At 41.7% G+C, this 24,783-nt stretch overlaps 1 protein-coding gene across 1 annotated transcript in view; it reads left to right on the top strand.

Annotated features, from left to right (window-relative positions):
* Positions 1-314: 314 nt before the first annotated feature.
* Positions 315-24,783, top strand: part of MXD4 (MAX dimerization protein 4) — a 63,741-nt gene continuing 39,272 nt past the window's right edge. The window contains exons 1-3 of the mRNA XM_061629793.1: positions 315-647; positions 1,001-1,088; positions 10,865-10,894. Coding sequence (XP_061485777.1) covers positions 578-647; positions 1,001-1,088; positions 10,865-10,894 — 188 coding nt within the window. The 5' untranslated portion in view covers positions 315-577. The remainder of the gene's footprint in view (positions 648-1,000; positions 1,089-10,864; positions 10,895-24,783) is intronic.

The raw sequence follows: 24,783 nt of genomic DNA on the forward strand, positions 1-24,783 counted from the left end.
TTCTTCACAATACTACTGTCCAGAACCGCACAACTAGTCTTCCAACTCCTCCCTCTTCCAGCCCAGCTGAGACTGATCGTAATATTTACTGCCCAGGGCACGGGAGAAGACACGCCTCTCGCAAAGCCTCTCCTGACTAACCTTATTTGCATAGGCTCCTCATGCCCAATCACTCACCACTGCCTGTTTTGCATGAACACAGCTGGCCACTCAATGAACCGGGGGGCTGGGCCATCAAGTGTTGTTGCTAAGCTTTGGCTTCTAAATTGTTGCTATAGTGGCCAGCCTATCAGACAGCAAGATCCTTGATCTGTCAACGTTCTCTTCGCCGGAGGGAGGGCAAAGTTTTCTGACCTGTGTCTGATTGGTTCTTCAATGTCTCTGGATCCTACGAATGACGTTATTGACAGGCTTAGGCAGCCGTCTGTCTGGAAAGTAACACGCCAACTGTGGGTTTGTAGACTTGGGTTAGAAGATACTTTGGAGGGTCCTGTACTTGTGAACTCCCAAGTAATTTTTTCCTTCTGCTTAAAGTCTATTGAAAAAGGGAGTGAGGCAAAGGAGCTATTGGGAATCTATGAAAATGGAGTGGAATTCCCTGTTAATGCTCCTGGAAGCCGCGGAATACTTGGAAAGGCGAGAGAGAGGTATATAAATGTTCATAGCAAGTTTAGATCCCCCCTATCCCCACCCTTGAGTGTTACAATGCGCAGATGGCCCCCAGGATTTAAAACAGAGGCCGGGGGGGGAGTTATGTCGTTTCGTTGTAAATGACTTTTTAAAAAAAAAATCGCCGAAACTACTCTGGTGGCGCTGCTAGTCCACCTTTTACATAGCGTTGGTTTTCATCCCCCGACTTTGTTTCCTCGTTTTTCCTTGGGATAAACTTATTTACATGCGTTCATCTTTTTACATGTAGGTAGTGCGTAAGTACACCCCCCAGCAAATTTAATCCTAATATAAACGGTGACCTCCGTTTCTTACCCATCTCTTCTCATAGAAGCAGAACACGGCTATGCCTCAGTGTTGCCGTTCGACAGTGACTATACCAGGAGGAAAACTAAGACCAGGAAATCCCAAAACAACCGGTGAGTGTTGGTGCTTCTATTCTCCTGCCCCCTTCACTGGGAATATCTTTTTTCCTGAGGTTTACAGTTTAATGTGCAAAGCAAGGTATTGCAACTTCCCCATCTCAGGAACAGTAGGTCGCCATTTTCCCCCTTTCTGGGCTGGGTTCTGTTTTGATTTCTCCTAAAACGCCGCCACGCGTACAGCGGGGTCTCTCAAGCAAACTCTGCTGCATGTTGTTAACCCCACCCTATATCTCTTTTGTTTCTCGATTTAAGAGATTTAACTTTGATCCTCCCACGCTTGACCTCACCTGCAGCCTCTTTTCTTTGCACATTTGCTTGGAAGTAATTTCCACTGAATTCAGTGGGACTTGTTCCCAGGTAAGTAAATATGCACTGGATTTGTCTCCCCCCGACATAGATGCTTGCCCCGAGCTTTACCGCTCTGCTAACTGGATGTGTGCTTGGATAGGCTAGTGCCTTTATTTTCTGCTTGCTGTATACAGTAATGTCTTTGAAATGTGGTTTACACCTGGCCTTTTATCCCGTTTGTAGGAGACAGCAGGAGGGGTAGGGGTTTTAGGATTAGGCCCTTGCGCAGAACAAACGAACTCCCCACACCCTTTTCTCCTAGCAGATACTCTTATTACCTGCTGCCCTGTCCGAATGATGTGTTTGGTGGTGGTGGGGTTTGTTTTTAGTTTTGTTGTTGTTGTTTTGCGCAGGCCCAAACAGTGTCCAGGGTGCACTGTGTTTTAAAGAGAGCATGCCCCCTTCTTCTATGACTTCCTAGGTACCCATTGGTTGGTCATGGTGCCCTCCTTTGCTGATCCTTTGCTTTGTCTTGTTCATACAAAATGTTGTCTTGCGGGGAAAAACCTGCATACAAAAGAATCTGAAATAATCATGAATTCTCACAATATCAGGCAGGTTCCTGGTCGCTTGCTATGTAGTCAGTGTGGTATAACTGAAATCAGGAATTATTCCAGGAACATTTTAATGCATTTCTATTGCTATAACAAGAGAGCCAGTGTGGTGTAGTGGTTAGAGTGTTGGACTATGACCTGGGAGACCAGGGTTCGAATCCCCACACAGCCATGAAGCTCACTGGGTTACCTTGGGCCAGTCACTGCCTCTCGGCCTCAGAGGGTGGTAACGGTAACCCCCCTCTGAATACTGCTTACCATGAAAACCCTATTCATAGGGTCGCCATAAGTCAGGATCTACTTGAAGACAGTCCATTTCCATTTTCATTGCTATAACAAGACACTGTTATTGATATACAAGGCACTGTTAGATATTTGTATTGCAATTTTTAAGTGCAGGTCACCTATAACTCTGTTATTCTATGATATGAAGAGTCCTGTAGCATTAGATTACTAACCTATCTAGTCCAACATTCTGTTTCACACATTGGCCAACCAGATGCCACAAGAACATGAAGGCAATATCCCCCTCCCTGTTATTCTTCACAGAATCAATTTAAGGTAGCTAGTTCTCTTGAACTTGTTACAAACCATCTCCAGGTATAGGGAAACAGTAGCAGCAGACATTTTGGCCAGAGGAATGGTATATTGTGTTCTCTTTTGTAGTTTGATCAGCTCAGGAATCATTGTGAAGTTTTGTTTTTGAAAGTATGCATTGTAGATTGGGAAGACTTCGATGGAGAACTAGTATCTACAGAAACCATGGAGGTTCTGCAGGTGTAGCTAGTTTGTCGCCCTCTGGATATTGCTGAACTACAACTGTCATCAGCCCCAGCAACATAGCCAATGGTCAGGGATGGTAGGAGTTGTAGTTCCTACAATATCTGGAGGAGCACAGATTAGCCATCTTGATATACAGTCTTGCTCTAGTTATTTCATTTGCAGGAAATTTATGTACAGCCTGAAGTATTTCCTAGCATGTTTAAAACATAGCAGGGTCACCATTTAAGATTTGAGAGATGGGTGGAACTCTCAGCAACTCAAAAGGTCTAGTTTTTATTATATATTCAAAATTAAATACTACTGTATTTTAAGAGCATTTGTTGCACTTCATAAGAACTGTAACAGGGTATTATTAATTCATTTATTTCATAGAATAGTACAGTTGGAAGGGGCCTATAAGGCCATCAAGTCCAACCCCCTGCTCTATGCAGGCATCCAAATCAGAGCATTCCCAACAGATGGCTGTCTAGCTGCCTCTTGAAGGCCTCCGGTGTCGGAGAGCCCACTACCTCTCTAGGTAATTGGGTCCATTGTCGTATGGCTCTAACAGTTAAGAAGTTTTTCCTGGTGTTCAGTCAAAATCTGGCTTCCTGCAACTTGAGCCCATTATTCCGTCTCCTGCACTGTGGGACACTGGAGAAGAGATCCCAGTCCTCCTCTGTGTGACAACCTTTCATGTACTTGAAGAGTGTTATCATATCTCCCCTCAGTCTTCTCAAGGCTAAACATGACCAGTTCTTTCTGTCACTCCTGATAGGTCTTTGTTTCCAGTCCCCTGATCATCCTTGTTGCCCTCCTCTGAACCTGTTCCAGTTTGTCTGCATCCTTCTTGAAGTACGGAGACCAGAACTGGATGCAGGACTCAAGATGAGGCCTAACCAGTGCTGAATAGAGGGGAACTAATACTTCACGCCATTTGGAAATTATACTTCTGTTAATGCAGCTTAATATAGCATTTGCCTTTTTTGCAGCCACATCACACTGTTAGTTCATATTCAGCTTGTGATCAACGACAATTCCAAGATCCTTCTCACATGTCGTTCTGCTGAGCCAAGTATCCCCCATCTTATAACTGTGCATTTTGTTTCTTTTTCCTAAGTGTAGAACTTTGCATTTATCCCTGTTGAATTTGATTTGATTGTTTTCAGCCCAGTGCTCCAGCTTATCAAGGTCCCTTTGAATTTTGTTTCTGTCTTCCACTGTATTAGCTGGGTCCCCCAATTTTGTATCATCTGCAAATTTGATAAGCATGCTCTGTACCTCCTCATCCAAGGCGTTAATAAAAATGTTGAAGAGTACTGGGCCCAGGACCGAGCCCTGTGGTACCCCACTCGTTACTTCCACCCAGTCTGTGAAGTAACCATTGAGAAGCACTCTTTGAGTACAATTCTGGAGCCAACTGTGGATCCACCTGATAGTTGTTCCATCCAGCCCACATTTAGCTAGCTTGCTAATCAGAATATCATGGGGCACTTTGTCAAAAGCTTTGCTGAAGTCGAGATATATTATGTCCACAGCATTCCCACAGTCTACAAGGGAGGTTACTTGATCAAAAAACGAGATAAGCTTAGTTTGGCAGGATTTGTTCTTCATAAATCCATGTTGGCTCCTAGTAATCACTGGATTGTTTTCAAGGTGCTTACAGTGACTGCTTTATAATCTGAGTTTTTCCAGAGACTGATGTTAGGGTGACTGATCTGTAGTTCCGTGGCTCTGCTTTTTGCCCTTTTTGAAGATAGGGACAACAGCTCCAGTCATCCGGCAGTTCATCAGTACTCCAAGATTTCACAAAGATAATAGAGAGCGGTTCTGAGAGTTCTTCAGCCAGTTTCTTCAATATTCTTGGATGCAGTTTATTGGGCCCTGCCAATTTGAACTCGTTCAAAGTGATTGGGTATTCCTTGACCATTTGTCTATCAATCTCAAGCTCCAATCCTGCCCCTTCCACTTCATGTTTCCCAGGAGGGTCATAGACCCTTTTATGGGAGAAGACTGAGCCAAAGTAGGAATTGAGCACTTCTGCCTTTTCTTTGTCATCTGTTACCATTTTGCCATCCTCATTGAGTAGCTGTGGTACCACGTTCCACTTACTTATTATATCTATATACTGCCTTTCCTCCAAGGAGCTCAAAGTCGTGTACATTATTCTTCCTTCTCTCCTCACAACAACCCTGTGAGGTAGGCAGGCTGGCACCAGTGGGCAGCCATGTAGGGAACAGGGTGTAGGGCCCTTTGGGTTCAAAAGGCCCCTGGAGGGTGGAGCTCCCGCTCCATGATCCGCACCAGCATCTGATCACTGGGTGTGATGTGCAGCATATGTCAATCTCTTACCTCAGGCTGCAAATCATACGACCCAGCACAGACCATGGAGCTCTTCCTTTCCAGACAACAGCGCACACACCCTCAGTGTAGCCAGTGCAGGCTTAAATAGGCCCAGCTGCCTTGTCTCCCACATTGCCACATCACCACATGCAGAGTGTGTACATAGCACACTGATGTGATAACATGGGAGGTGGGGCAGCCAAGCCTTTTTAAGCCAGTGCGGACCATGTTGGTGCTGAAGGGCCCCTTCATGCCATGCGCCAATGCTGGAGGTAGGTGAGGCTGAGAGACAGTAATTGGCCCAAGGTCACTCAGTGAGCTTCATGAGTCAGTGGGGATTCAAACCCTGGTCTCCCAAGTTAATGTGGCTGAACGTATAGCCAGCCTAGATGTTCTGTATAATCCATGTAAAATTACTCAATGGCCTCACATATGCTGGAAAAGCTGCTTCCAGAGGGGGTGAACAAAATCGAAGAAGTGGAGTGTGTGCTTCTCCTTGCACCAAATTACTCTTTCCACCTGCCCCCCAAAAGTGTGTTTTCTTCTCCTCAGTGGTTCTGAATACGCATTTGTCCTCCATGCTGTATTGGGATGATGTATGCAATGCTGAACAGATTCTCAGCGCTATGTTTGAGGAGGTGGGAAGAGTCTGACAATCAAGACTGACAGTGCTGACTCTGTATGTGCACATGCATGTACAGGCAGATGCTCATGTATGTGATAACGCACTACTGCATACAAAAAATCCTGGCTCAGACCCAATATTGATTGTGTTACAAATACTGAGAGAAGTTATAACCCATCTTTCAGTTTTTATAAAGAAACACTCAAGGTGGCTATCATCACAAGGAAATGCAGGATTAAGAAACCTGTGCTTCATTTGTAATGTCCTAGTTGATGCTTGCATACTCCATTTTGTACAACTAGGATAGGAAATCCTAGTTAATCCTCACCTTGTGCGGTCATTTATCCAATGAACCTGGCATATACAGAGGTTCCCTCAGGGTCTGTACCTAATAATCCTAAGGAGACAAAAAACCAAGAGCCTGGGTAGAAAGAGAGATGGACAATTAAATATGAATTAATCAGCAGTAGGGTGAGCGTTGACGGTTAAGCAGCATATCATGGGCTGGGTCATTCCAGTCACAACCCCTCAATGAAACACATGAAATTCAAATTGAATCTGAGAGGCAGAGAGCCAAGGGAAGTTCATTGCCGTAGGATTAACACCTATAGGGCTTTTTGTTGTTGTTTAATGGATATGCTTTTGTGCCTTTCTAATAGAATCCTGACACACACATTCAGGTGATAGAATGAAGGGAAAAGTTTCACTTGCTAAGGTTTTATATGTCACAAATTCTGTTATATACATATCACTCAGGGTAACACTGTACATCTGATGAAGTGGGCTTTAGTGCACAAAGGCTTATTAGATTTAAAGCCTAAATTTGTTATGCTTTAAGGTTCCAAAAGTTCTTGTTTTTGCTGCAACAAACTACCATGGCTATCCCTTTGGGAAGTGTGTGAAAAGTTTCACCTGTTAAATTTCTGCTAGCTGTGAAGCTTTTAAAGGCACAGGAGCCCTGTGAGGGAAAAATAGGCACCCTTTTGAACAGGCGTGAGGAACTTCAGGTTCTTAGTGTGGCCCTCCATGCCCCGCTTTCTGGCCCTAAGAATTCTACTCAAGTGGTACACTCTCCTGAGCCACTCCCCTAACCAGCTCTGTTTTGCACTTTCCTTGAGTGTTTTTCCCTGGCTGGAAGGTGTCCTTCCGCTCTTGTGTGCCTGGATGGTTGATAGAAAAGACTGTGTGAGAGTGTGTATAAACTAGTCTACTTTAAAAAGAAAGTTTACATTCGTTGCTCTGTTCACTTTTAACACTGGTTCTGCCCACCACTGGCACGTGACCCCTGGAAGCTTACTCAGAAAGGTATGTGGCCTTTATGCTGAGAGAGGTTTCCCACTCTTGCCTTACAGTAAGCTAATCACAGGAAAATAGGCAAGGGGAAAAGATGGATTTTTTTTTATATGCCTGTGGACCTACAAAGAGAGCGTGCAGCTGAGTGCATTTTGGTGGGAACAGTTCTCTGTCTATAGCTTTTGATGTGCAGGACTGTATTGCTCACCCATTGCTGCTTTCTCACTCTCAATCAGTTTCTTGTTTCATAGAAAATCCAGTTTAGACTCGCCTTTTCCCCAGATAGGCAGCAGCCACAGGGTTACCCAGTAAAAGAAAGCACTTCCTCTCTAAATTATTAGCTTCAATCCCATGCTTTTCATTAATCTGCCATAATTATTTTAAAAATAATTCTTTGAAAAACATTCCTATTTGAATTTAGAGGTAATTTTTTAGTTGATTTAGGTCTACTGAGATTTGAATGTGCAATAACATTATACATAAAAGAACACGCTGATTTACAATCTTCAGGATATTGAGATTCAGGTATAGTGGCAGCCTTAGTTACCAGCCAGTACTAGTAGTATGCTAACTGATTTTGTGACTGTTGCAAACTTGGTAGCAGTAGTAATGACGCCCCTGGTTTCTATGAACTGAGCTGATGTGAAAATAAATACTAAAAGCATGGAGGGTTTGAATAAGCTCTCACAATGTCTGAGCAGAAGAAACTAAATAGAGAATGGAAGAATGAAAAATGCTGGGAAGAGAAGGCTGAAGAAAGCACGATGGATAAAGGAGTAGAAACAATAGGACTTAAGCAAATAAATGATTGAAAGACATGGGGTGGCTGAAGAAAAGGTGAGATACAGGACTTGCCTACATGGGGTCAGCATTGGTCTCCCCACACACACACCTTCTTTTTCCCTGGTAGGGCTCCTGTGCCTTTAAAAGTTTTATACTCCACAGAAGTCAAGTCATGAATCCTGCCCTGCTTCTGTGTCTTTCACAGCACTTTGATCCAAAGAATTTATTTGTTAAGGGTTGTATTCAACTAACTTGTACTTGGAGTATGAAATGGAAATGTACTGCCTTCAAGTCGATTGCGACTTAGAATAGGGTTTTTCATGGTAAGCAGAGGTGGTTTACCATTGCCTTCCGCAGAGGCTGAGAGGCAGTGACTGGCCCAAGGTCACCCAGTCAGCTTCATGGCTGTGTGGGGATTCGAACCCTGGTCTCTCAGGTCATAGTACAACCCTCTAACCACTATGCCACACTAGTATATTCATTTAAATTAATGGCCATGACTAACTTAGGTACATGAATTTAATGGGTCTACTCTGAGTAAAAGTTTGCCGAATGCAACACTAATTACATTTCTTAGTCATCTTTCTCAGAAACTACCCAAAGCAGAATACAGAAAAATAAAATGTAGCATTTAAAACCAAACAGTGAATCCATATAATACTAAAAGCATACACCCTATAACTTAACAAAATAAAAACCAGCAGAATTTACAATAAACCAAAAACAAATAAAAATCTATGATTAGTAGAAAACAACCCACCATATGCCATTAAGTGTACCTGGTAGTAGAGGAAGCTTTTTAACCTGCTGCTGAAAAGACAGTAACATTCACACCAGGTGGGTTTTGCTGAGGAGTGCATTCCATAGACCGGGGCAGGGATGCAAACAAAAAGTCCCTCTTTTGTTGTCGCTCTCTGAACCTCTCTCAAAAGGTGGCATGCGGAAGAAGGTGGCATGTGAAATGTTGGTCAGCAGAAAAAGTGAGGGGGGAAAGCTTTACTCAACTTTTTGTGTCAACCTGTTTTTAAAGGTGCAGGAGAAAGGCCCCAAAAGGGTGACAACCCCACAGGCAAGGGAGGTCTGGAATCCATGGACCACAGCGCAAAGGAGCTGTAGGGTACCTGGATCTAAGCCAGAGGATTCTCTTCTAAGACATACATGCAAGGTGAAATTTTGCTGCTGCTTCTGTAACTTCAAGATTAGGATGAGAAAAATCAAATACTTTTGTGAAATTTGTTTCTGAAAATTCAAGTGCAGGAATTCAAGATCTGGGCTGAGAAATCGGTGTTTCCCAAGAATTTCTAAGTGGCAGTGAGGAAGGGAGATAATTTTCACAAACTGATATGAACTAAATAGATAAATTGGAAGGGAGGCAATGCAGGGAAAACCCTGGGCTTGGCCACACCTAGAAAGGTCTAGGCAGGCTCCCTCTGCATGGTGAAAGAACCCAGCATGGTGTGCAGCAGTACCAAACCTTCCTTTATCTGCCTGCCTCAGTCTGTGGCAGCAGCTTTGCCCCTGGCACAGGTGGCACCACTACTGAGGGAGGTTTCCAAGGTAAGGAGGAGACATAGCCAAGGCTTCTCACCTGTTTCTCTTGCTGACTATAGTATATCGGCAGGGTACAGTAGTGGCCATTGGTTTCTAGTTGATGGAACTTGGGAGCTCAAGGTATGACAGTTGTGTAGAGATGTTATATGTGTTGATCATTGACAGTTTTAAAGTAAACCTTTATCACCTTAACTCTGTTTTTAGAAATTGTATGAACCTGGAGACAATAAGACATGTTAAAATATTTGTACCCCAGTCCTAGTGAATTAAGCTGCAGAAAGGGTTTGGTATATATAGCTCTAGCAGTAATCCTGCACTTGGCAAGCTAAGTCCATCTTCAGTGCTACCTGTCAGATGTCATCCCGTCATAAAAGATGAATACAAAATTCTGAATTGATATGATGGTTTCGTCGTGGGTCATTCTCTGAAGAGATTACAGCCATCGCTCTGTAATGCCCAGAGGTCTCCCAGCCCTGTCTTTCTAACTCTTATTGTCCAGTTTTTGAATTGTGAAATGGTGGGTATTCCCGACATAGATGCACCAGTGCAGTTGTTCACACGGTAACAGTTGCAATGGTGTATACCGCGTCTTGTTGGTGCATTGCACCTCGTCCCAAATAGGATCTGCTATCCCACAGATTCACAAGCTGCATGGGAGATAGTGTTAGCTTTTTGCTCCAAAGTGGCCATGAGATGGTTCTTCTGTTTATCGTATGGCTTTCATGTAATACTTGGCATTTGTTACTCCTTTGTAGTTTGGTTTGTTCTGAAGCAAGATGAAAGGGAGTCATTACATATCCAGTAGCACAGGGATAGCCAACATAGTGCTCTCCAGATGCTGTAGACTGTGGCTCCCATCACGTTTGACCATGGGTCGTGCTGGCTGAGGCTGATGGGGCAACATCAGGAGGACATTTTGGCTACCCCTGCAATAGCAGTAGGCTATTTAAGAGAATTAAGTTGTCTGTGGACTGTAGTCCTACAAATATTGTAGATCTTCCTTTTTGTGGCTGTTTGTGTGTGTGGTTTCTTTAATTTTGTGCAGTGTGAAATTTCAGATGAAAGCCAGATTCAAGGTCGCACCCAACTTTTATTAAATATGGATAAAATCAAATGTACAGATAGCATCCTAAATATACCACAATAACAAAAGGAACAGATTGAAAATGCCTTCTTTCATTTGAATTTCAGGTTATTAGGAAGTATTATTATAAAATGCTACACTTTCTGGGTTTTTTTTAAGGAAAGAAAAAGGTTCCATCAGCTTGCATTAACAATTCAATAAATATTAATACATTTATTTTAATTTACACATACAGATTAATATATGCCATTCAAATGTCCAAATACGTATGCAAATAAAGTTGGTGTTTATAGAAAATACATTGAACTATCATTGTGTACTAGATGGTGGGTATTTATTCTTCCAGGCTTGAAGAACTCTTGGTGACCATAAGAGCTCGTAAAATCCATTTTTGTTCTGCCATTAATCTTTCTGTTTTTTTTAATAGGTCGTCACATAATGAACTAGAAAAACATAGGTAAGTAACAGTAATGACACAGAACCAGTATAGATTATAATCATATGCAAACTGCTATTCTGCCTTGGCTTAGATGTTAACAACTCACTTGTACTCTGATTTATCACTAGGTACAATCCAGACAAAGAAGCATTTCCAAATTGGAAATCACTGGGAATTAACAAAGCAATCCTAAGCATAGGAAGCCACTGGAATTTAACGCCTGCTTAAATTAAGCTGGTGTAAATTACCTCATTTCAAACTCCTTTGAGGAGCCAGGCTACTGCCATCTGAGGTGGCCCAAAGCCTGGCAAAGGAAAAACAAGCCCTTGAAAGAGTTTGACTTACACCACCCTTTTTGCCAGTGTTAAGTTGTTCTTGGTTGCCAAGTCACATGACTGAGCTGAAAGAGATTTGGAATAGGTATAAAGTTTCTTCTTACCCTGTCCCACCCCTAGAATACCGCCCCCCTTTTGGGGTTTTACAGCATAAATTTCAGCAGCTTTCGTCCCACTGGCTGAGCTGGTATGAGGAAATTGTGCTGGCATATCCCCGGCTGAGCCAGGGCTGCCCAAGATCCACCTATTCCAAACTCACTCATTCTGGCAGATCTTTGACTTGGATCATGCTGTTAATTTGATTGACTTGGGTTTGTTTTCTCAAAGAGTTTGCAAGCAAATTTTAAACAGTAAGTTTTCCAGAAACAGGCATCTCAACATTGGAGAGTACTATATGAAGAATATTAAGTTTGTACGTAATATTTTAAAGTCATTGAATCCTTTCTGGATCTGTCTAATATAGCTTTTAATGGACCCATTGCTGGCTTTTATTGCATCTTGTGGCAGTGAGTTCCGTGGGCCAGTTGTATACTGTATAGAAAAATAATTTTATTTGATCATCAGTGTATGACTTTAACTTGAAAGTCAAATTGTTCAATCCTCCCTTCTTGTAAATTTCACTTGATTAAAAGCAAATCATGTTTTGAATACTGAGTGGTTACTTTTTCAACTCCTAATACAATAACAAATTTTCTGTTAGATCAGTTTAAGGTTTTATAACTGTGTGTACATGTGCATGGGCTGTTTTTGAAATGACTTTAGTAGAAGTAAGTATTTTAAACCCATAAATTTCACACTTAAACCAAGGCACTGGAAAATATAAGAAAAGAAAAACAAGGGGGGAAATCAGCTTAACATAAGACTAAGTGATACCAACCAGTTAGAGATGCACATAGTTGCGATGTTGCATTTACAACAATGAAAATAGGATACCAGTTGTCGAGTTTCAGTCAAGCATAAAATATTTCCACTTGCTCGCAATGACTCGTAGTACAAACCCTTTGTTGAACCCAAATAGTCCAAGTAAGTTACTAAACTACAGCTAATCACATAATTTGGTATACTGTTCTATCAGTTTCAGACTGTCAAACTTTCTAGTACAACAGAGAGCATATTTTATGCTATTATTTGGAATATTAAGACTTCAGATGTTTTCCTCTTTCAAAATGTTAACAAAACTACTTTAGGATTCAGTGTCAAATCTTTCTCCAGGGATATTGATGATGGCTTTTTGAATAAGTTAAGGAAACAATTGTAAAATGTCAAACATTTAATTCAAAGAAACAAAATCTGAACTAAATGAAAATAATTATCAATGATCCATGTGCAGTAGGGCCCCGCTTATACAGCGGGTTAGGGACCAGGCCCCCACCGTAAAGTGGAAATCGCCATAAAGCGGAACCCATAGGCTGTAATGGGGCTGTCACGCAAAAATGACGCAAAAATGATGCAAAATGCTGCAAAATCGGCTTTAAAAAGGGGAATTTCCCGTCGCCGCATTAGCGGAATGCGAAGCACTGGTAAGCGGGGCCCTACTGTACTATAAATACCAATAATCTGGGTAATCTAACAATATTGTTGTTTTATAGTAGTTTAATGTGTATTAAATAACAAGCAAACTCAAAACACATTTTTGACCTGATGAGGTTCTTCAGCAATACAATGAAACACTGCATGTTCATTCTATCTTTAACTGCTATATTTGGGGAACAGAGGGGAGTGTGGAGAATAATGTAATATATACTGAAATTTCACACACATTTAGAGCATGAAGCAACATTTCCTTTTAATTTTTTTTAGTAATTGTGTATATTGTATTTTTGGCAAGTTTGCAATATCCACTGATGTATTTGGGGATATATACTTTGGATATCTGAGTAAAAAGTTTAATATGTTTTTTAGATTCTGTCACTGCTGAAATTGTATTAAATTACACTATTTTTTACACTGTTCCCCAAACATGATAGTTGGAGAAGCTGTGAATGTGCAGTGTTTAATTGTGCCACTGATGAATAACCATTAGGTCAAAACATGTATGGGTGTTTTACAGTTTCTAAAGAACCTGTTACCATAAAACAGTATTTTATTAACTTATCCATCTTATTGTTATACATGGGCCATTGCTAGTTTAGTTCCTTTTTAAAATCTATATTTGGCGTTGTTTGTGTTTCTACAATTGTTTCCTTGACTTTGCTATGTTATAGCTTATTTGTTTAAGATCATCACCTTTTTTTAATAGAAAAGAAAAAGGTGCTAAAATTTCCTTGTTTTTATTTGTCCACTATTTTTATTAATTTATTAGATTTCTCACCATAAGGTCCCAGGTTCAGCGATTTTAAAATACAATATTAAAGTCAGTTTAAAACAAATTATAGTCAAGAGAATAGGGTGGGTCCTTAAAATCTATATATCAGGTTGTCAAAGGTAAAGAGGTGTGTCTTCAGCATATGACAGAACTGCATAATGAAGGGAATTCCACAACTTATTATTAGTATCCCACCCTTTATCCCAAAGGAGTACAGGGTGGCAAACAGCAAAAGTTAAAACAATATAATTTAAAATCAAATAAGAACATATTTAAAACAATTAAGAACATATAAAAACATTTAAAAGCAATCATCCACTCTCACAGTTATTAATTTAAGAGTTGCCATGGCCAGTATCTCTCATCATCAAAGGTCTGGGTAAACAGGAATGTTTTTTAATTTTTCATGAAAATCAGGAATGAGGAGATGAAGTGCACCTCACCAGGGAGGGCATTCTACAGTTGGGGAACCACCACTGCTCCTGCTGGAAGGAAGGGCAGGATATAAATCAAATAATAAATAAATAAAGTCTCCCCTGCAGAATTTTACCTTTGTACAGTAAGCTAGTTTCTACACATCCCCCCGCACACTTCTCTTTCCTCCATCCAGGCAAGGAAAGAAGCATTATCAGAGTTCAAGGACAACACATTCCAACCAGGCACAAACACTCAAAGCTGCCACAGAGAATGCTGTCACCTGACCCACCACCCCTAAACTTCTGAGGGTGGTCAAACTACCAAGAGGGCCCTCTCTGCTGACTTAACACCTAAGAAGAAAGCGGTCTTTCAGTTATTTGTGGCCTGAGTCATTCTTGGTTCTAGACACTTGATGTAGGCATTTTGAATTGGACCTGGAAACCACCTAGCCACCAGTGCAGCTGTTTTAAAAACAAGGGGTTATACAAGTTGTAAGTGGAACCCCAGCCAGTAATATGACTCCTGCATTTTAGACCAGTTGAGGATTCTAAGTCATCTTCAAGGACAATCTTCCTGAGTATGGATGTTCATAGCCAGCAAACTGAAATCTTACCTTTCCACTTAGCCGTTTCCTCCTTTTATTAAAATGTAATACTACAAAAAACAAGCAGAAGTTTCTAAACACAAAAACTCTTGTCATTGTATCTGTATCTCTCAAGATGAGAATTCCACTCATCTTAAAATATTTAAAACACTGCCTCTCATGTTTGTTAATTGGAACTCGCTCTCACCCAAATACTACAAACTAGTTTTAGAATTTCCTTTCCATATCAAGTCCACACCACATATTTAATATTCTTTCCATATCTATCCAACAGGAACTCAAAATCAATTATTGTAAGGTGACAGTGGTTTTATGTTGGTAAATGTTCGTAAGAAACAAAAAAACTGAAACATGTTGCTTGCATAAGTATTCAACCTCTGTCCTGTGGAAGATTCCAGTTTACACAGATGAAAGAAGTTGCCCTATCGAGGACACAATGACCTTAGCATTGGCCTCCACCTGTGAACCATTAAAGTTGCTGTCACACTGTCAGGATAAAAACCCGAATGTTGAAGGATGATTGGTCAGGCTGTGGATCTGAAGGAAAGTGAAGACCAAAGAGCATTCTACACAAGTGAGAGATAATGTAATACAAAGGCATAGTTTAGGAAAAGGGTACAAAATGATATCCCAGTGTTTGGATATCCCAGTGACCACAGCTGGATCCATAATCAGGAAATGGAAGCTGCATCACACCACCCAGGAACTGCCAAGAAAAGGTCGTCCCTCAAAACTCAGCACTCAGACAAGAAGGAGACTTGTGAGAGAAGCCACAGAGAGGCCAACAATCCCTTTGAAGGAGCTACAGAGTTCAGTGGCTGGGAGTTGGGTAATGGTGCACCAGTCAACCATATCAAGAGCTCTGCATAACACTGGCCTGTACGGGAGGGTGGCAAGAAAGAAGCCGTTACTCAAAAAGTACCCCCTGAAAGCACGTCCAGAGTTTGCCAGAAAGCATGAGAGTGCCCCAGCTGTGATGTGGGAAAAGGTTTTGTGGTTAGATGAGACCAAGATAGAGCTTTTTGGCCAAAACTCAAAGCACTATGTGTCAGGGCTGTGCAGTCGGTATGCCAGACCTCCGACTCCTCTATTTTTCTACTGTCCGACTCCAACTCCTTCATAAATGGCAAATGTATATTAATTAGTAATAACAAATTTACCGTAGTAAAATGGTAGCACAAGGCATTTCATCACCACCACGTGAATCCAGAGCTTGGAAAAGTTACTTTATTTTATTTATTTATTTTTATTTTATTAAATTTCTATACCGCCCCATAGCCGAAGCTCTCTGGGCAGTGCACAACAGTCAAACATAAAAATACAATAGGTCACATATAAACAAATTTAAAAACTTTTTAAAAAAACTTTAAAATTATAAAATTCCCAGAAGAATCAAGACAGTTTTCAACACATACTAAATGCTAAAATGCCTGGGAAAAGAGGAAAGTTTTAACCTGGCGTCGAAACGATAGTAATGTTGGTGCCAGGCGTACCTCATCAGGGAGATTGTTCCGTAATTCGGGGGCCACCACTGAGAAGGCCCTTTTCCTTGTTGTCACCCTCCGAGCTTCCCTATGGGTAGGTACCCGGAGGAGGGTCTTCAATGTAGAGCGTACTGTATGGGTGGGTTCATATCGGGGGAGGTGTTCCACCAGGTATTGTGGTCCCGCGCCATATAAGGCTTTATAGGTTAAAACCAGCACTTTGAACCTGGCCCGGAAACATATGGGCAGCCAATGCAAGCGAGCCAGGATCGGTGTTATATGATCGGAACGCCTAGTCCCTGTTATCAATCTGGCCGCTGCATTTTGTACAAGCTGCAGTTTCCGGACCGTCTTCAAAGGGAGCCCCACGTAGAGCGCATTGCAGTAATCTAACTTCGAGGTTACCAGAGCATGGACAACCGAAGCGAGATTCTTTCTATCCAGATTCTCTCTATCCAGGGATTGGGCTCATGGGAGTTGTAGTTCAAAAAATAACTTTTCCAAGCTCTGGATTCACGTGGTGCTGATGAAATGCCTTGTGCTACCATTTTACTACAGTAAATTTGTTATTACTAGTTAATACACATTTGCCATTTATGAAGGAGTTGGGTACATTTCTACCGACTCCGACTCCACCCAAAATTACTCCGACTCCACAGCCGTGCTATGTGTGGCGCAAACCTAACACTGCCCATGCCTCAAGACACACCATCCCTACAGTGAAGTATGGTGGTGGCAGCATCATGTTGTGGGGATGCTTCTCATCAGAAGGGACTGGGCATCTTGGTTTTTTTTTTATAATTATCTTTTATTTTATTTTTCAGGATATACAGAAAAATGAACAGTTAATCAACAAACATGGAGTACATTGTATATACAAATGATGTTGATAATCCAATCTTGTATCCAAACCTTAATAAAAATAAAATGGGGTTTTATAATTACTTTTTACCCATTGACTTTATTCTCTGTGCCCTTCTATAAGTTTCTCTGTGTTAGTGTGAAAGATAGACCCTCTCCATAGCGAGACCTGGGATAACGGGGGAGAGAAAACTGGTAGAGTTTTGTTAATATAAACTATGAACGGGTACCACACCTCATCAAATTTGTCTGTTTTTGCTATGCCGCTAACATTTCTATCGTATCGCATTAGTTTTTCAGAAAGTGCTATTTCTCATACTCTGCCCATCCATCGTTCAGTTGAAAGGTTGTCTGCTAATTGCCATTGAAGTGAGATTTCCATGTGGGCTGCCGCTAGCAACAGGATAACCAGGTCTTTGTGCACAATGGGTACTTTCAAATGTCCTGTATAGGACACCAAGGCCAAGGCCGCATCCAGAGCTAGCAATTGCCATGTAATATCTGAGATTTTCCCAAAAACCACATTCCAGAACTTCATTACTGGTTTACAGTTCCACCACATGTGGCAAAATGAGCCCACAACTTCATACCCTCTCCAACATAGAGGGGATAGAGATTTATTGATATGGTATAATTTTAAAGGCGTCCAATGCCATTGGAGAAGTATTTTGAGAGCTGTTTCTTGGATTTTAGCTGAGGCAGTTCTTATAGGAGGTTTAGACCATAGTTGATTCCACTGCTGCTCATCCATGCCTACACCTAGCTCTTCCTCCCATTTAATCTTAAGTGTTACCCATTGTGGCTGCTATAAGAACTTTATATATTGAAGCTGCTACATAAGAACATAAGAAGAGCCTGCTGGATCAGGTCAGTGGCCCATCTAGTCCAGCATCCTGTTCTCACAGTGGCCAACCAGGTGCCTGGGGGAAGCCCGCAAGCAGGACCCGAGTGCAAGAACACTCTCCCCTCCTGAGGCTTCCGGCAACTGGTTTTCAGAAGCATGCTGCCTCTGCCTAGGGTGGCAGAGCACAGCCATCATGGCTAGTAGCCATTGATAGCCCTGTTCTCCATGAATTTGTCTCTGTAGCTGAGCTCATACACATTTTCTCAAATGCTGTAAGTGTATGTTTAGTGTTAGCTCTATTCTCTAATTTGTGTGCTAATGAACGAATCTGGGCTACCTGCATCCAGTTATAGGATGTCTGTCCCAGTTTTCTGCACAATGAGACCTCTGATATGGGTTGGCCTTTTAGAAGTAGATCCTGAATCCTATATAAGCCTTTCTCTTCCCATCCTTTGTATTGAGCATATTTATCTTTATCCCTGAATTCAGGAAGGTCTAGATGGGGTAAGAGGAGAAAGGCTGGGTGCTAACGTTTTCCCCCAAAGTTTCCATACCAAAAAGGTTACCTGTAGGAAAGGGTTAGGAATCTGTTATAAGTTGTGCCCATGATGGGGATAGAAATGGCCATGCTCGAATTGAGGGTACCATTCTCTCTGCCTCCATGGCTACCCACACTGTATCTTTGGAATTCCTAATGATATGCAAAAGCTGTTTGAGTTGGAAAGCATCATAATATAGTTTTAGATTCGGTACCCCCAAGCCTCCCATGTGTCTGGATCTGTATCTGGTCATTGCACTTCTTCTATTGTATTTGTCCTTTGCGATAAATTTTTCTAGTATTTTCTGCCATTTGCCAAACCACTGTTTAGGTACTGAAATTGGGAGTACCTGGAAAAGAAACAATAATTTAGGTAAAATGACCATTTTGATGGCGGCTATCCTCCCCATCCAGGACAGTTTCAGATGCTGTCAACCCATCAGTTCTTTGACTATTGTCTTTGTGACTTTGTTGAAGTTGCGTCGCCTAAGTTGATTAAGATCTTTAGAAATCAGTACTCCCAGATAGCGGAATCTCCCATGGCTTAAATGAAAGCCTGAGGTTATGCTTAACCGATTTTGTTCAGCCAGCGACATATGAAAGCATAACATTACTGTTTTTGAGTAATTGATCTCTAAGCCTGCAACATTGCAATACCCTTGTAGAGGATTGCCCTGTTCGGATTCTTAAGCATCAATAACACATCATCAGCAAATAAGTTAATAGTATGATCCTTGCTTCCATCATGGATGCCCTCTATCCCTGAGTTTAGCCTTACCCCTTGCAATAAGGCTTCTATATTGAGGGCAAATAATAACAGGGATAGAGGGCATCCTTGTTTAGTTCCCTTTCCCAGTTCTATAAGGGGAGATTCTAGACGATTTGTGCATATTATTGCTGATGATGTTGAATATAGTTGGTCAATCAGATGCGAAAACACTTTTCCAAAGTTCATTTTATGCAACAACTTTTTTAGGAACCCCCATTCCACCCTATCAAAGGCTTTAAATGCATCAAGAGATACCAAAGCTGCAGAAAGTTTGTTAGTATTGATAACATGTAGGGCCCTGTGTATTGGATCTGCAATATTACATCTTGGCATAAACCCAGGTTGATCTGGGGATATAACTTGTCTGATAAATACATTCAGTCGCTTAGCCGTTATTGGAGTTAACAATTTGGCGTCTTGATTTATAAGTGCTATGGGGCGATAGGAGTTCAGTGTCTGAAGGTATCTGTCAGGCTTTAGTAGTACTATTATTTTTGAGTTACGCCAAATGTCAGGTATTGTTCCCCCCGACAGGATGTTATTAAATAGTTGAGTCAGCCAGGGAGCAAGATCCGCTTTACATGCCTTATAGAAGTCGCTAGTGAATCCATCATCGCCTGGAGCTTTGCCATTTTTCAGATTTTTGATAGCATCAATGACTTCTTCAGTCGTCACTGGTTGATTCAAATACGACATCTGATCTGGAGAGAGATTTTTCAATTCTATCTGTGCCAGATACTCCTCTGTTTTGTGGTCATCTGGTTTGTCTGATGTGTATAGTTTTGAGTAGTATGTTCCAAATACCTCATTAATTTTCCTGTAGTCTAGAAGCAAAGATCCATTTTCATTTTTAATTCCTGGGATGAGATTTTGAGATCATTGCTTTTTAAGGGCATCTGCTAGTAGTTTCGAACCCTTGTTACCGAATTCATAATATTGTCTTTTTGTATAAGCCATTGCCACATGTACAGTAGGGCCCTGCATTACGGCGTTCTGCTGATGCGGCGCCTTTCATTTTCAATTTTAAAGGGGTTTTCTCCCTTTTTGCAACGGTCTGTGCCGCTTTCGCGTCATTTTCGTGCGACGTGGCCCATTAAAGTCAATGTGGTTCCACTTTATAGCATTTTCCGCTTTACGGCGGGGGTCCAGAATGGAACCCGCCGTATAAGCGGGGCCCTACTGTACTTTTTCTGTTTCCAGGGATTGAAGTTCTCTTTGTTTAGTATTCAATGTTTGGCCTATTTTCCTATCTCCAGACCTTTTAAACTCTTTGTCCAGTTTATTTATATATGCAGGATACTTTTGACATGTTTTTGACATTCTTGAGGAAGCTGGCCTCCTTGATGAAATGCCCCCTTACGACTGCCTTTATAGCGTCCCAAATCACATACAACCCAACCTCTGGAGTATTGTTTTCTTGGAAGTAATGATCAATGGTTTCCTTCATGTTGGAGCTGAAGCTTTCATTAGCGAGTAAAGTGGGGTTGAATTTCCATGAGGTAGTCTGCCTCAAGGTTGACTTTTTGTACAGTGTAAGTGATATTGGAGTGTGGTCCAATACAGTTTTTAACTCCTATTTCAGCCTCAATTGCTCGTTCCCATGCCTCTTTATTGATGAAAATGTGATCCAGTCTTGAATGTGAATGAAACCTGTGGGAGTTAAAAGTGTAATCTCTTTCCGAAGGATGAAGCAATTTCCAAGGGTCCAGCAGGTTGTGGGATGTAAATAGGTCTGATATGCCAGTATCATTGTTGCGCTCCCTTGGTTTACTGTTGCTGCGATCCAGCCTGCTATTGAGGCAACTATAAATGTCTTCCCCAATAATGATTGGGCCGTGGGCAAAGTTCTCTATAGTCTGTAGTGTTGTTCTTAGATAGGTCAGTTGTCCTTTATTGGGAGCATATATGGAACAGAAAGTTAGTTGCTCTCCTTCAGTCATGCCATTTACTATTACATAGCGACCATTTGGGTCCGATAAACTATCACCACTAGGGGGCACTTTTTAGCCACCAGGATGGCCACCCCCCTAGCTTTTGAAGTTCCTGCAGCACAAACCTGCTCACCTATCCAGCCCCCTTTCAGAAGTTTGCCCTGAAACCTTTTAGCCTGGTGAGTCTCTTGGAGGCAAATTATATCTGGAAGTTCGCATTTGAGTGCTGTTACTACTCTAGTGCATTTGATGGGGGATCCCAAGCCGTTGACGTTGAGAGAGAGTATCTTTAGTGTACTAATCCTCATGTTCATAATACTGAGAAGGGAGAGTGAGAGTGTTCAAACGCGGTTTTGTTTTTTTTATACCAGAGAGATGGTGCCTTGACTGTACTCCGAACCTTATAACCCTACATGGGGAAGAAACTAAGCAGAAGAGAAACAAGAAACAAACCGGCAAGGGCAGTCTGTAATTAATTGACCACCATGAGACAGCACCGAGAATTGCCTCAACCCACGCGGGTGGTGAGCGGATATCAGGACCCATACTTACACATAGGTCCTCTCCCTTCACAGACTGGTGAGAGAGATGTGGCCATGATAGCCTATATAATTCACTCAATTAACCCTTCGTGCTTGTATGTAGATCAGAATCGGGTGCAGGTATATCCATACCATTAGAGTTTGCCAGGGTAGGATCGCTGCTTCTGCTGCTCTCCCCTTCCAACTATGCTATAGTGTCTTTTTGTTTTCTGTTGTTCTGGCCTCTTTTACTCCTTTGACGTTCCCACGGAGTGTTCCCTTCATCCAAGTTAAAGACTTATTCGTCCTGCTGTTTGTTCTGGCCAGATGAGACGTGGAGATCGCAGAGTAATTTCTCTGCTGGCTTTCCTGTGCTTGCTGTAAAGAATTTCCCTTCATAGATCACCACTAGCTTAAAGGGAAATCCCCACCAATATCTAATTCCTGCCTCTCGTAGTGCAGCCGTATATGGTCTAAAGTTTTTCCACCTACTCAGCATGTCGGGACTAAGATCTTGAAAAATATCAATTATATTGTTATTGTGCTTGATTTCCCTAAGATTGCATAGTGCTTTGTAGATTTTCTCCTTTATTTTAAAACGCTCAAATTTGATGATTATGTCCCTTGGAGGACCGTCAGGTTTAGGGTGAGCTCCTAGTGCCCTGTGTGCTCTCTCGATGTCTTCGGCTGAGAGAGTTACTCCCAGATTAAGCGTATCAAACCAGTCTGTAATAAACTTGGGCATATCTGCCCCTTCCTCTTTTTCAGGGATCCCTCTCACCCGAATATTGCCTCTTTGGGCCCGATCCTCCTGTTCTGCCACTCTCAGCTCTAATTCTTTAGTCGCCATGTTTAGCCTCTCTTAACTTTTTGTCGTGTCTTAAATCTAGATCCATGGCTGCATTAGCTGTTTTGGTTATTTCCTTCATTTGTGTTGAAAGGCTTTCTATTTTCCCCTCCAGTGGCTGTAGTGCCTTTGCCCAATCAGCTGAGAGAGCTCTTCTAATTTTATCTATGTAATCATCTGGGTCGTAATTGTTTGCCATAGCGCTTGTTTGTTTCCTGCCTTTGAGAGCCTTCTGGCTTCCCCGTGCCATGTCAGTTTCGCTCTCTGCGTCTGACAGGTCTGTGGAGTCTGTGCTAATTTTAGCTTCTGCACTGAATTTTAGGATTTTTGCTGGGGATCCTTGGGTTGTCTGAGACATCACCTACCCAATCTTAATGGTTAGAAGAAAATTGCTTACAATTTGCAGGGTTTTACACGCGATAGTTTTTCGGTGAATGCGGGAGACTCTGCTCTACGCCGCCATTCTACCGGATGGCAAACCATGCCCCCAGACTGGGCATCTTGCTGAAATTAAAGGAAGACTAGATGGAGCAAAATTCAGGGAAATACTGCAAAAGAACCTGCTTCAGTCCACTAAAAAACTGACTCTTGGGAGGAATCACTTTTCAGCAGGACAATCATCCCAAGCACAAGGCCAAAGCAACATTGGAGTGGCTCAAGAACAAAAAGGCAAATATCCTACAGTGGCCCAGTCAAAGTCCTGATCTCAATCCCATTGAGAATATGTGGCACTCTTTGAAAATTGCGGTCCACAAGCAACGTCCAACCAACATGAAGGAGCTGGAGCGAATCTGCCAAGAAGATTGGGCCAAAATCCATCCGACACTGTGCAAAGCTGGTACATACCTACCCCGAAAGACTTAAAGCTGTTATTGCAGCAAAAAGTGGCTCTAACAAATATGAATGTGTGGGGGTTGAATACTTACGCAAGCAGCTTGTTTCAGTTTTTTATGTTTCTTCCAAACATTTCCCAACATAAAACCAATGTCACCTTAAAATAATTGATTTTGAGTTTCAGTGTTTCAAAATAAAATACCATACAGAATGAAATTAAAATGTACCATTTGTAATTCAGTAATATGAGAGCATTGATCAGGGGTCTGATTACTTTTGCAAGGCACTGTAGTTTCTAAGCTCCTATTGTACTTCTGGAAGAATGCCTGTGGAAAAGCTCATTCATTTCCATAAAAACTAACAAAGTTGAGCAGTAACAGGGAGCCAGCATCACCTGACATCACTTTGGCCCACCAGGGGTCAGAGAAATGAAGATCTGGCCCCTTTCCCCATACCTGCAGTCAAGAATGGAGATTTTCTCCAGCAGCTTGACTTCTCCCTCCAACCTAACAAACACACACAAACCCTGGTCAGAAAATAAATAATTAAGAAAATAATTAAACAGACCTGCTGCTTTCCTCTTTTTCTGTTCCCTTCTGTTTCTTCCGTTAATGTCTTTTCTAGTGAATCATGACTTCTTATTATGTGTCCAAAGTATGATAACCTCAGTTTCATCATTTCAGCTTCTAGTGACAGTTCTGGTTTAATTTGTTCTAACACCCAATTATTTGTCTTTTTCACAGTCCATGGTATGCGCAAAGCTCTTCTCCAACACCACATTTCAAATGAGTTGATTTTTCTCTCATCCACTTTTTTCACTATCCCGACTTTCACATCCATACATAGAGATTGGGAATACCATTGTCTGAATGATCCTGACTTTAGTGTTCAGTGATACATCTTTGCATTTGAGGACCTTTTCTCATAGCTGTCCTCCCCAGTCCTAGCCTTCTGATTTCTTGATTATCTCCAGTTTGGTTAATGACTGTGCTGAGGTATTGGTAATCCTTGATAAATTCAATGTCCTCACCATCAACTTTAAAGTTACATAACTCTTCTGTTGTCATTACTTTAGTCTTCTTGACATTTAGATGTAGTCCTGCTTTTGTCCTCTTTAAGTTTCATCAGCAATTCATTACTGATTTCTGCTAGTAGCATGGTACTCTCTGCATATCTTATTTCTCCCTCCAATTTTCACATCTCCATCTTGGTCCAATCCCACTTTCTGTATATGTTCTGCATATAGATTAAACAAATAGGGTGATAAAATACACCCCTGTCTCATACCCTTTCCGATTGGGAACCAGTCAGGTTCTCCATCTTCTGTCCTTACAGTAGCCTCTTGTCCAGAGTATAAGTTGTGCATCAGGACAATTAGATGCTGTGGCACCCACATTTCTTTCAGAGCATTCCATAGTTTTTCATGATCTACACAATCAAAGGCTTTGCTGTAGTCTATAAAGCACAGGGTGATTTCCTTCTGAAATTCCTTGGTCCGTTTCATTATCCAACATACGCTTGCGATATGTTCTCTGGTGCCTCTTCCCTTTCTAAATCCAGCTTGGACGTCTGGCACTTCTCACTCCATATATGGTAAGAGCCTTTGTTGTAGAATCT

The sequence above is a fragment of the Rhineura floridana genome, chromosome 5 (genome assembly GCF_030035675.1).
Source record: "Rhineura floridana isolate rRhiFlo1 chromosome 5, rRhiFlo1.hap2, whole genome shotgun sequence".
Lineage (NCBI taxonomy): Eukaryota > Metazoa > Chordata > Lepidosauria > Squamata > Rhineuridae > Rhineura > Rhineura floridana.